At 36.1% G+C, this 13,890-nt stretch overlaps 1 protein-coding gene across 2 annotated transcripts; it reads right to left on the reverse strand.

Moving 5' to 3' along the window:
- Positions 1 to 289: 289 nt before the first annotated feature.
- LOC127181414 (uncharacterized) lies at positions 290 to 11,308 on the reverse strand. 2 transcript variants are annotated; one of them, XM_051136152.1, is made up of 12 exons: positions 11,081 to 11,308; positions 5,858 to 6,046; positions 2,378 to 2,482; positions 2,031 to 2,186; positions 1,905 to 1,949; positions 1,599 to 1,643; positions 1,382 to 1,471; positions 1,207 to 1,281; positions 1,085 to 1,123; positions 935 to 1,000; positions 792 to 830; positions 290 to 632 (listed from the first exon to the last, which is right to left on the reverse strand). In XM_051136152.1, exons 1-12 carry the CDS (start codon positions 11,133 to 11,135, stop codon positions 562 to 564), a joined length of 975 nt encoding a protein of 324 aa, XP_050992109.1. In that variant the 5' UTR covers positions 11,136 to 11,308; the 3' UTR covers positions 290 to 561. The 2 variants fall into 2 exon arrangements, with proteins under 2 accessions (XP_050992109.1, XP_050992111.1); XM_051136154.1 differs by lacking the exons at positions 2,031 to 2,186; positions 2,378 to 2,482.
- Positions 11,309 to 13,890: the final 2,582 nt, after the last annotated feature.

Here is a 13,890-nt window from a genome sequence, read left to right on the forward strand (position 1 = left end):
CTTTGTGTATGAAATGTGCTATATAAATAAACTTGCCTTGCCTTATGTTTAGCTTTTACTTGCATACAGAACACAGATTTTTAGACCACAAATACAAAAAAAGTGTGCAAAACAGAAAATTACCAAAAGAGTGCAATATACTGATAAAGTATTTTAGAGTTTAGCATAACTATAAAAATATTCTATGTCAGTATAAAATGGAATTGTTGGACTAGAAATCACAGCTCTAAAATTTAATTTTAAAACGGAAAATATATTGAATATATCAACATTAAAGTAACATACAGGATTCTGAATACATTTTATTTCCTCAAAGTCTTGTATGCAACTAAAAATGCACTAAATACTTAATGGTAGCAGTACAATGGCAATATTGTATCTTAAACATGAAAAAAAGAAAATAAAAACATTACCGTGCAATGAAAGCTTTCAGGAGAGTGGGTGTGTTTCTGAAAGCTTGCTAGAGAATGACACTACACTAATAAGTAAGGAAATGTCAAGCACATATGACATTCAGAAGTTCCTGTACTCTTGGTATTGATGACAAAAGTAACATCTAAATCAGCCTGTAAAATCTATAAGAAAATCAACTGATCTAACTGTCATTGTTGTCCTTGGTGTCCTTTCTACAGCTAAAAAAAAAAAAGAAGAAAAGTTAATTTACGGTAATTAAAAACTGGAGTATTTTTTTAAACACCAATATTAATTGATATTTAAATGTAAATGATTGACATCATGAATAAATTTAGAAATTGATTAATATTTTGTAAAAAAATAAATTGAAACATTACCAAGGTTAGGCATCGAAATATTCTGGGATTTGGAACGTTCTGAAACAGAATAACAGCATTCAACACAAATAATGCAAATATAAACGCATTGTTTCTTAGAACAATTAAATTGCTGCATTTTGAAAAGAAACTATTAATCTTACGTATCAGCGCTAACTGCAGAGCATTCTGGGTAACAGAGTTCTGATCCTTGTCTTCTGTCTCCTTGGCTGAAAAAAATAAAATAAATTCTAAAATAAATTTCATACCCTGTGTCTGCCTGATTATAAAACTATGAAACCCATTTAACTCACCAAAATTAGGGAGAGAGTGTGTTATAGAGTCCATTTCACCTAGAAGAGACATTGCATCACATTTTTTAAGACTTTGAGTGAGTGAGTGATGAATTCAGATGAATAAATTTAGATGTTCTGACCTCGGGCTGCTGTAGGAGCTGCTGCTGGAGTCTCTTTAGGCTCACAAAGACTTTGAGTTTCATGAAGCTCCTCAGCTGAAACACACAGAGAAGAAACATTAATGGAACAGGACTGAAAAACACCTGAACACACATTTGAAGCAGCGTTTATTGTGTGTATTAGTTCAGGACTTACTCTGAACCTCCTCCATACTGTCATCTGTGGTGTTTTCCTCATCTGAAGAATCATTTAATGCAGCAGCCAAACCTGCATGTGTTTCTGGTCCTGATGGAGAGTTCACAACAAAATGATGCATTAAGTCATGGAAACAGTAAAGGTGTACATGACAGTAAACCAAATGATTTTTAATGCAGGGGGATTTAATTTTGACCTTTTTTAAATTCAGACTCACTTATTTCCTTTAACAGTTCTGGTTCCATCTGCATTTTATGAAGGGCTGCAAAATCACATGAAATTATAAATAACATGTCCTGATGCATCTTCTCATCTCACCTCATTCACATTTACGCATTTCAAGGCAAAATATGATGCGTATAGATTTAGTCTTAGTCTCTCAGTGATGCAGGTTAAATGACCACAGTGTGTTTTGAGTGGTAAATTATTCACTTTCAAGACTAAGAAACCAATCAAAATTTAAGTGTTATATGGACATATGTGTTCTGTTTTAATAAGTAACATTTAAAAGTGTCAGACTCACTTAATATTTTCACTTGTGATGGTGTCTTCAGTGTTTTCTGCTTTTCTGAAATTGTAAATATTAACACAGTCATTCTACTCTTCTATCCATATTAATGTGACTTCAGATGACTTAAATAATACTTACCTGGACTTTTACCATATTTTCTCAGTTTATGAAGTGTTAGAATGAACAGTATGATTAGAGTGATGAAAACAGAAATCAAAAGAAGTAAAAATGCAGTGACCCACGGCCACACCGACCACTGTAGGCTGCTTATCTCGGCTGAATTCTTTTTTTCATCTGCCACAAAGCAAAAATCCATTATTCATTAAATTAGATTAGATTAATTGTGCAAAATCAAATTTAACACTAATAATGAAGTAATCCTATGAAACCACAGATACACTTTGATCAGTCAAACAATAATCAAACAAACTCTGCCAGTTCTACATAAAAAAGAAAAAAGTGAAACTGGGAATAGACAGCAGTACCATAATCACGTGGAAAGGAAAACACTTTTACATCACGAGATCTTTCAGACGGCTGCTTATAAGGTGTACAATCGGCTCTGATTTGCACACATTCAGAGTAGAAACCTGTGGCCAAACAAAAACATTTCAAACAGTTTTCATATCTTTTGTTTTTAAATGTCCAAACATTCCATTTGCAAATACTGTAATCCAATGAGATTTCAGTATGAACAAGGAGTCCTACTGTACAGTATAATACACACAAAGATCCTGATCTGAGTCTGAGATTACAATAAGGGACACACAGGCCAAAAGAAATTCAGCAGCAGAAATTAAATCAACACCTGGACTGACCATGGAGGACACACAAAGTATTAAACAAACCAATAAATGTAAATATTTGCTTCATAAGATTTAAAAAAAAAAAAAAAAAAAAAAAAAAACATTTTACTCTAATTAAAGCTGCAGTCCATAAGTTTTGCCTCTTTATTGCCAACTCTGTTTGAAACCTGCAATTATTTGCAGTTATTTGTGGAATTATCATCTGTACATGGGTTGTGCAGCGACACAGCTCCAGCGCGGAGTAATCTATAATTAAGCAGAATTGCAGATTCTACGTCTTGGAAGTATGACCCAAATAAGAATTTTCACCGGATATTGTCATCTGAACAAGTAACATGTCTGCCACTTTTGTTCTGACCAGCTGAGGGAAAAAATTGCAATAAACTGTAATCAGATGCACATTTAAACCTGGAATCTAATTTCAGTCAGTTACATTTGGGTCATTCCGTGTCATATCAACCAAATTTTCGACTTTGCTAATATTTTTTCTGAAAAAAGATACACAAATATCATGATGAAAGCCATCAACAGAAAAGAGTCATCCACTATTTTGTAGAGAGAGGTCAAAATGGCAATTTTCACCTTAGATTCAGAGTCAAGTTACAGGGGGGTAAAAATGACTTCAAAAAGATGGCAGCATCATTACCTTATTTTTACACGGACATTGCTAGTTCTATTAGTAAAATATGTTGACTTTAGCAATCTTTGTTACATTATGTGCCAATGGTGACCATTCAAAAATGGGGAAACACCACTTTTCAAGTTTTTCTCTAAAGTTTGCATGCCTGTAGGTCAAGAAGTATTAAAGATATCTTAATGCCCTTTTAGATATTGGGTCTTAACAAACCTTCCTTTTAGTATCTTCCTTTTTTAAGGCCCTACATTGTTCGATTCCAGAGATATTGGAATTTCAATATGGCTCCAGAAGTGAATCGCCAAAATGTACACATTTTCAGTGGTCAAAAAACAAAACCAAATGTGGGTCAGTTTGAAAAGATATGAGACTTCTTTGCTTTTAAAGAGGAATGTCTGAAGAACAAAAATGTTAAAACTAGAGACATTAAAAATACTAGTCTGATTGCCATAAATACAGAATTCTTGCATGAAACTCTAGATGGCACATAATGACATCATCACATGGCACAGCTGATTGGTTCTCTTCTGTATCAGTAGCCAATGAGCTCACTGCTCAGCATTCAAATATATGACTAGTGCTAGCTGTAAGCAGTTTTGCAGCATGCTTCAGAAACCCTCCACCTTCCCCAGCTCCACCTGTATAGATCTGCTACGAGGTGATTCATGTATGCTATGGGGGTTATTCATATATGTTATATGTGCAGCAACAATATATCTTACATGCTCACAGCAGCATGTTGTGGATGTACTGTACGCAGCAGCAGCGTAGTAGATCTATTCCGCCAAGACCAAATACATTTACATTGTCATGTAATTACCCTCAGAGAGTTGTCATGACAGAAACATTCTTTTACCAAAGTTTGCATGCCTATAACTCAAGAAATATTAAAGATATTGCAATATGATTTTAGAATCTTTTTTTTCCACAAACGTTTCTTTTGGAATCTTAATTTTTAAGGCCCTACATCATTCAGTCCCAGAGATATGGGGATCTCAGTGAGGCTCCATGTCCAGATTGTTGAATATTACCCATTTTCAGTGATTGAAAACCAAATGTTGGTCACTTTGTATGCAGCTGATGCTTATTTTATTTAAAGAACAATCCGAAGAAGAAATAATGTTGAAATTAGAATTGTATCTTGTTTCCCAATTTTGCCTTGTTTGTATTCTTCTTAATCAAAGCAGTTGTATAGAACATACATGTTTGAGTCTCATAAATGATCTTTTTCCAAAAATTGTGTGCCTGTAACTCTAGAAGTATTAAAATTAATATAATTTTAGATTCTGGTTTTGGAAAGTTCACTTTTGGAATCTTGATTTTTAGGCCCTGTATGGTTTAATTCCAGAGATATCGGAATCTCAATGCAGCTCCAAATTTAGTATACTACCCATTTTCAATGGTCAAAAACCAAATGTAGTTTAGTGTTCATCTAGTCATTGTAGTTTACAATGTAAATATGCAAATAATAGCAGTAACCCAGGGATTAGGATTGTACAGTGTGACACATCAGATTAGGAATGACCAGATTTAGAGTAGATAGTTCTTGATCTATGACTATGCAACATATTTTATAACAATAAAAAAGAAAAATAAATTCTAATAATTAATCCAGGTGAAGCAAATCTTGGTTTTATTGATGTGAATGAAATGTGTGGCGAAAGCAGCCACACTTCCCTATATGAGACACTGAATTTGTTTTAAACATATTACAATACTGCATGTTTGAACTCTTGATAGTTTCAAAGCTGTTACAATGAACAAAATCCCGTCTTCCTAATGTACCTGAAACTGATTCAAATATAGAATCTTATGAATTGTCTACAGAAAGCAAGATAATATGCCTCAACTCGACCATTTCAGTGCATTTTTAGCACTCAGACAGGTTTGTTCTATGCAATTGTTTTGATTGAGGGAGACAAGATATAATTCTAATTTCAAAATTATTTCTTCAACAGACATTGTTCTTCAAACAAAATAAGCATCAGCTGAATACAAAGTGACCAACATTTGTTTTTGACCACTGAAAATGTGTACATTTTAACAATTTACTCCTGGAGCCATATTGATATTTCAATATATCTGAAAGAACCGAAAAGGGCATTAAAAATAAAGATGCCAAAAGAAAAGTTGTTTAAGACCCAATATCTAAAAAGGCATAAAGATATATTTAATACTTAAATTACAGGCATGCAAACTTTGGAGAAAAACTTGAAAGGTGCTGTTTCCACATTTATGAATACTCACCATTGGCACATAATGCAACAAAGATGGCTAAAGTCAACAGATTTTATTAACAGAACTACCAATCTCTGTGTAAAAATAAGATAATAATCTTTTGAAAGTAAAATTTCCTGTGAAAGCCAACCAGTACAACTCAAATTAGAAAACATTATTACAAGCTTATCATTTTGAATCGGGCAACAGGTAAGGAGAAAGTTTTGAACACTGGTTGGTTATAAACTTGCTCAAAAATTTAAACTTGCTCAATAGCGAAGCTATGGATAAAATATCGTACAGCTTACCTGTGCCGTTCCTCCGGTTTTCACGTCTTGGTGTGTTGAGTCTGATTTGAAGTAGAGCCCTGCGCGGGACCGCTCCCGCTGAATTTCTGACCAGGACCGCCCACTCCCGCAACCTGCTTGTTCCACTCTCGCCCGCGCCCGCTATGTCTGCCCCTACTCCTGCCCGCTCCCGCGGACTTTCTCTCAGAGCTTGTGAAAAATGCACACAAATACTCAGACTAAATATTCGTTCAAGTTAACGTCTAGAATAACAGGTTTAACAGTTTGGGAATAACAGTTTAGCGTTATAAAACATTAACCGTTAAAACAAAACCACCTAGCAGCAACTCAGTTTTTAAACATAGCCTACTGCATGATACACAGGCAACTAAACAAACAGTTTAAGTAAATAAGCCAACAATATGAACAATATGAAATAGCTTTACCTTATTAAATAAACAGACACATAGACCTTAAACAGGCTACTTATAATTTAAACAAATTAAATATAAAACGAAAAAAATAAAATAATTAGAACGTCTCAAAAAAATCTCAGACTTCACATTCACAGCAGCTTGCTTAACTGGCTGTTGCAAAAAAATAATAATAAAATAAAATAAAAATAAAATAAATAAATAAATAATAATAATAATAATAATAATAATAATAATAATAAATATAGCTGCAAGCAGCAATTGCGGGGCCAAGCACCAAAGAGGTAGAATGAGGAGCTAAGCACGGCAAGGAGCAACAGACCGACCTCAACAATGAGTAATTAAAGCCATTTTGGGATGATATCAGTTGAAATGGCTGAAAAATTATAAATACAACCAATAATATAATTTAATGGCTTATCACTTTTGACCAATAGGTGGTGTTGTTTTCAAATTGATGTGATGTGTTCTGTGTGAAGGGACAATAACATACACAGAGTTTGATGTCATTATGTCATAACTTTACAGAGATACAGCCTCAGTTATTTTGGCATCATGCCTCAAATGTGTAGAGGCGCTGTACAAAAACGGTTTTGTCTATTGACACGAAATCCCTAACTTTTTGTAAGCACAATCTGAAGATGATTTGAGTCAAATTTGGTGAAAATTGGACCAACGGTCTAGGAGGAGTTCAAACAAGTACGTTTTGTACATTAATCAAAATGGCGGAAAGGAAAGCTCAGCGAAGTGTGGTATAATTGATATGTATGTTGTCGGCACATCCCAAGGAATATTTTGAGACCAGTTTTATTACTATAGGCTAATGCAAACAGAAGTTATTAGCATTTTTGGAAATTTCATTGTTAATGTTTAATGAATGGTGTATTACTTCTGACCAATAGGTGGCACTGTTACCAAATTGATATGGCGTGGTCAGTGTGAGGTGACAATGGCACGTATAAAACTTGGTGTCCACATTTCAAAGGTTTGCAGAGATACAGCCTCAGATGTAGTTTGGCATCTTTCCAGCAAATTCGTTGATGCGCTAAACGAAAACCATTTCGTATATCGACACGAAATCCATAACATTTTGTCAGCAAGGTCTGAAGATGATCTGAGTCAAATTTGGTAAAAATCGGACTAACAGTCTAGGAGGACTTCGAAAAAGTAGGTTTTCAATATTAATCAAAATGGCGGACAGGATGTTTGGCCAATATTGGAATAATGGGTATCAATGTTCTCAGCTTGACCCAAGGAATCTATTGAGATCAGTTTCATTACAATAGGCTAATGTAAGCAGAAGTTATTAGCATTTTTGTAAATTTCTTTATAACTTTTGACCACAAGGTGGCGCTGCCCCCAAACTTTTTGAGTACTGTCAGGGCATGGTGCCAAAGACACATACCGAGTTTCGCAACGATATGTCAATGCGTTCGTAAAATATAGCATTTTTGGACAAAATTCAATATGGCCGACACCCAAAATGGCTGACACGGGAAAATTGGATATGGTTCGACTTGGCATGATGCACCGAATCTAAAGAGACTGGTTTCATGATATTTGGCCTAACTATTCAGAAGTTATAAGCAAAAATACCCATTTTTCGTATCTCCTGACCATTAGGTGGCACTGCGCCGATACACTGCAGGTAGTCTCAGGTCCTGCTTGTTATGACACACACCAAGTTTGGTCTCAATACGGAAAGCCGTTGCGGAGATATAGCCTCACAACCATTTTTGCGTGCTTTTCGTAGAAATCATTCGCGAATTATTCGAAAACAGTTTGACTAATCAACTTGAATTTCATAACTTTTTGCCAGCATGGTCTGAAGATGATCTGAGCCAATGTTGGTGAAAATCAGACAAACCGTCTAGGACGAGTTCGAAAAAGTAAGTTTTAAGAACAAAAATTTCTAGAAAAAAAACTAAACCTTACGATTTTTGAATTTTGGGCTACATTCGACTCGGCACGAGCCAAGGATTCAGAGGAAAAAAGAATTTTGATTCTGTGGCTTACGGTTCAAAAGTTATTAGCATAAAATTATTGAAACTTTGGACAGGTGGTGGCGCTAGAGAGTTTGAGTTAGAGACTCCGAATTTGCTGTGGTCAATGATGGGACTGTCCTCTATCAGTGTGCTAAATTTCACAACTTTCCCGCAATCGGTTCTATGGACTGCCATAGACTCAAGAGCGGAAACGGAAGAATAATAATAATAGGAACGGCAACGGATACAATAGGTGCCATCGCACCTTCGGTGCTTGGCCCCTAATAATAATAATAATAATACTTACTAACTAAATAAATAAATAAATAATACCGTAGCCTAATTAACTAATAAATCCCAGTCTAGTGCGTCTTTCTTCCAAGATCCGCGAACATACACTGAATGTCCTCTCTGGAGAATTAAAGCGAAAGTGATGAAAACGAGTAAGTAAATTAACAAGTAAATGAAAGCGGCACAAACAGATGACTACTCTCATGTTACGAGATTTTACCCAAGCATTCCATTATGCGAATATTATCATAACAACATGAGCGCTTAAAATTAAGAAAGTGATCAACATAACTGATATTTAAAATGGTAAGCAAGCGCTGGTTTGTTTACATATATCTGCGTTTATCTCCCATTTCTTTGTTTCGGTTTCTCATTTTCAATGACGATTATATACTATTAAAAACTGCTGATATAGACAGCCAACACTACAGGTGCATCTCAATAAATTAGAATGTCGTGGAAAAGTTCATTTATTTCAGTAATTCAACTCAAATTGTGCAACTTGTGTATTAAATAAATTCAGTGCACACAGACTAAAGTAAGTCTTTGGTTCTTTTAATTGTGGTGATTTTGGCTCACATTTAACAAAAACCAATTCACTATCTCAACAAATCAGAGTACTTCATAATACCAATAAAAAAGACATTTTTAGTGAATTGTTTGCCTTCTGGAAAATATGTTAATTTACTGTATATGTACTCAATACTTGGTAGGGGCTCCTTTTGCTTTAATTACTGCCTCAATTCGGGTGGCATGGAAGTGATCAGTCTGTGTGGAAGCTCAGGTTTCTTTGACAGTGGCCTTCAGCTCATCTGCATTTTCTGGTCTCTTGTTTCTCATTTTCCTCTTGACAATACCCCATAGATTCTCCAACACCATGGTCATTTAACCAACTTTTGGTGCTTTTGGCAGTGTGGGCAGATGCCAAATCCTGCTGGAAAATGAAATCAGCATCTTTAAAAAGCTGGTCAGCAGAAGGAGGCATGAAGCACTCTAAAATTTCTTGGTAAATGGGTGCAGTGACTTTGGGTTTTCAAAAAACACAGTGGACCAACACCAGCAGATGACATTCCACCCCAAATCATCACAGACTGTGGAAACTTGGACACTGGACTTCAAGTAACTTGGGCTATGAGCTTCTCCACCCTTCTTCCAGACTATAGGACCTTGGTTTCCAAATGAAATACAAAACCTGAAGCAGAAGCACATGCTAGTTTGCAGTCGGCTGTAGTCTGTGCGGTTCGTTTAAGCACAGCCTTTTAATCCAGACGCTGCCGACGCGAGGCGACAACACCGTCGGCTTTCGTAGAAGCTAGTTATTTGAAGTCGGCTTGGTTTTTCCCGGTCCGGCATTTACACGCCAGATCCCACCGTTCCCCATGGGTCTCCCGTGAAACTTTCCCGCAGCAAAGGTAAAACCGCCCGCTCCCACGAGATTTGCAAACCTAATGCAGCCCTCTAATTTGAAGCCACTCTCGTTTATAACGCAGCTCATCAGTCTCTTAGATTCCTTACAGAATTTTTCTTTATTCACACTGTTACAGAAATCTGTCATCTGTTTGTCATTGAGTTCGATTGAGTTGTATAATTCATAAATGTCTCCAGAGATGTAAGATATTGATATGGCCCTGTAAGTGTAGTACATTTTACTAACAGAACTACCAATCTCTGTGTAAAAATAAGATAATGATGCTTCCGTTTTTGGAATTAATTAATTAATTTCGGAAGTTTTTGTGTGAAAACCTACCAGTACCACTCAAATTGGAAAACATTATTACAAGCTTATCATTCTGAATTGGGCAACGGGTAATGAGAAAGTTTTGAACACTGGCTGGTTATAAACTTCTTCAAAAAATTGATTTCAGACCATTTTTAACCAGAAAAAGTTACAGCTGCTGTGAGTATTTTTAAATGAAATACCAAGAGAATAAACACCAAAGACGTTTTTCCACATATTTACAAAGGGTGCAAAGAGGGTCTGTATCTAAATTTATATTGGACGTTTTCGGACGTGTTTTATCAGTGTGTTGGGGTTGATTTGAAGTCACTCTCCTTTAAAACGCAGCTCATCGGTTTCATTTTTAAAGAGTATCTTAGATTCCTTACGGAATTTGGCTTTACACACTGTTACAGAAATTCATCTGTGTGTCATTGAGTTCGATTGAGTTGTAAAATTCATAAATGTGAGACATCTCCAGAGATGTGAGATTTTGATATGGCCCTGTACGTGTAGTACAGAGAATATTTTTCTGAAATAAGGGAGAAGAAACATGTTCAGACAAAACAAACCCGCCCAATGCAATGCAATGCCAAAATGTAAGCACTGAAAGAGTTAGGTTAAAGTTAAACGAATGGATTAAACACATGTACTGTAATAATATGGAAACCCATCAGGATTAACTAAATTTTTAATTCTCTTAACAGTAGGAGCTCCTTTTGAGAATATTTGTTACACTTTGAATGCGTTTTAGTCCACTAATACAGCTAGCAATGCTAAGTTTCACTCAAAATAAAGAAACAATGAGTTTTCTTACCACTTTGAGATGGCAAAATAGTGGAAATCAGGAGGAGAACATTGACCGAGTTCATCGCAGATTTTTGTGTTCTTCGGTGCTGAAGAACATCCGCATAACGTAATTGTCCACAAAGGTTGAGATAATGGCTGCGTCCGAAAGCCTAGTCAGCTGACTTGCTGCCTCTCTGCCTTACCAGACAGGAGCTGTGTCCCCAAGTGGGGTGCACGCACTTCGAAGTGCAGGGACTTCGAAGGCCACGCCTCCGAAGTGCACGAAGGACCCTTCGAAGTGCATGAGACGCTCCACCTTCGCAGGATTTCCTAATTGCGCCACCAGGTGTTCCCGATTACCGCGCCTGTCACATAGCAACAGTGCGAGAGGGGCGCTGCCATCCTGACAGGTTTAGACGTTTAAGTTATGGAGCCAGCATTGGTCATATTTGTTTTTATATTTTATGTTTTACTGGAGGAGATGATGGGGATGTACCTCAGCCTTGGCCAAGAGCATGGCCGGGTAAATTATATTGTTTTGCTGCATCGTTGCCGGATTACAATTTTAAATGCATTCATTGCGTTTGAACCGACTTGAATAATGTAAAGATACATATGAGAAAAATACAAAACCATGCACACAGAAATATATAGCAGTTCAAATACTGACTGATATGTTACCAAGGTGCGATTTTATAATAGTTTGTCTTGATGGTGAACATATTTAGAAACCCTGATTTTAGGCAGTTAAGTAACCATAAAAATAAAACTGTGAATACATAAAAACAAATTATGCATTGTTCATCTCAATGTTCAGCGGCAGCAAAGTGTTTGACATGCCTCGTTCCACTGTCCACCGCATTGTCCACCGAGTTGCTGAGGAGTTGGTGGCCATTCGCCACCAAGAGATTCACCTCCCCGAAGACCCCAGAACACATGGAGGCAGGGCTGGACTTGATGTTGTTTTTCTAATGTTAAACCAGTACAGTATTTTCAGTAACGTATAGAACAATTTTGTTTTAATGTAAAAAAATATTTATAGGACAAAAAATAAAATAAACATATAGAAGAGTGTTGTGAAAAAAAATATAAGCTGCATTACAGAAATTTACACCTTGTAATTTACAAATTGTACAGAATTAGTTCTCTTTTATTAACACGTGAATATACAATACAAAAATACAAAATGTACAAAAAATTATTCATTTCATTCTTAACTTACATCACAAAAATAAACTACAGAAATTGTTTCACTGACAAAGTGACAAAAAAAAAAGATACTAAAAATCTGTGACACTTGCAATCCTAAATCAGAGCAAATAAACCATGCCTGTTAACAACAACAGCACAATGAATTTCAGCGAAAAAAATACTCTATTAACTTGCTTACTTTGTATTTTTTTAAGTCTTTCCCCAGCACAGGCTCACTTTCTCTGAAATAGTCCTACAACAAGAGAAAATGGAAACACTTATAAAGAAAGGTTTGCAATCTTAACATTACAAAACATGACACAGCAGGACATGCATACAAAATACTCAAGTTTGTTTACTTACATTTCAATGTGAATTCCCGAACAGAACTCTCACCCTTCATGTTCTTTGAATATAATCGTCATCTGTGCGCAAGTGATGCTGGATTATGGTAGGGTGCGAAGTGTCCATCAGATGTACACTTCATTTTCCTGGGAATTAGAGACCGCATTTGAAGTAGCTTTCGATTTACGGCAGCATTCGTCGCGCCGCGGTGACGCATTCGGCCTTGGAATGCGCACTTCGGAGGGTGCATTCTGAACTGGGACAGTTTACGACGTGACGCTGTGACGCAATCGCCCTTCAAATACGCACTTCGGAGTCCGCGCCATCCACTTTGGGACACAACTAAAGACCCGCAAATCCTTGGCCACAGAACAGCTGAATATGAACGCAGTGTGCAAAGTCTCTCGTTAAGTGTTTTCCTCCCGTAGAAAACCACAAACACTTAATATGGCTTAATGTGTTAAGATACAAAGAGTGCCATTAAAAATCAAATTTAATATATATTGTTTATTAATTTAATGTACTTCATGGCAAGCATATGACCATGAATACAATGCGCAAACTTTCACTTTTATACCTACTTGCCCAACAAACAAAACGGACACATTTGAAGATGATAAAGATGAAATTCAGTATAAACCTTATTGTTGAACTATATACTATATACCAGCAGATTTGAACGCGCAATAAGAAATGCATTAAGTGATATTAAAAGGACCAACTCAGTATAGGCAAGCAGACGTGCCCAGAACACAATGCGTTAAACAGATGTTTTCCTCCTGAAGAAAATCAATATTAAAACACATAATGTACCATAATGGACAAAGACAATGATATAAAAGGGCTGTAGAGATTATTCTATATGGGAAGACGCGAATAAACGCAGCGTTGCGTTTATTCGGGCGTCAGCTGCTTGTCTGTAGCTGTTTTAATAATGAAGAGGAACATATTTAGTCTATCATCTTAGTCTACATTATACCACGTTTTGCGAGGAAAACGCTATATATAGTGACCGACTGCATCATGTTAATGTTCGGGAGTATCTTTTTGAATGAGATATGAGCGAGTTAACAGAGCGGGATAATTTTCAGTGATTAAAACCTCATGTTTTACTCCCTTCTTCACATAAACATATCACATGGTTTCAGAAGACTCGGAATGCTACACGACTTGTTTGTAATGCTTTTATACTGCTTGTTTATGATCAGTTTCTGCAATAAAAACCTGTGACTGTAATTATAGTTGCGTGTTATTTGTTATATATTGTTCAGAAGTGGGTACGTTTAGAGTAGGGTTGGGTTT

This window comes from Labeo rohita, chromosome 19, assembly GCF_022985175.1.
Source record: "Labeo rohita strain BAU-BD-2019 chromosome 19, IGBB_LRoh.1.0, whole genome shotgun sequence".
Lineage (NCBI taxonomy): Eukaryota > Metazoa > Chordata > Actinopteri > Cypriniformes > Cyprinidae > Labeo > Labeo rohita.

What these genes read in the sequence shown, in the direction of transcription:
- LOC127181414 (XM_051136152.1), bottom strand. Translation starts at nt 11,135, where the DNA reads ATGAACTCGGTCAATGTTCTCCTCCTGATTTCCACTATTTTGCCATCT. An exon ending in AGAACTGTTAAAGGAAATAA is followed by an intron (nt 1,472 to 1,598) that starts GTGAGTCTGAAT and finishes ACTCTCCATCAG; the next exon opens with GACCAGAAACACATGCAGGT. An exon ending in TCTGCAGTTAGCGCTGATAC is followed by an intron (nt 831 to 934) that starts GTAAGATTAATA and finishes ATTCTGTTTCAG; the next exon opens with AACGTTCCAAATCCCAGAAT.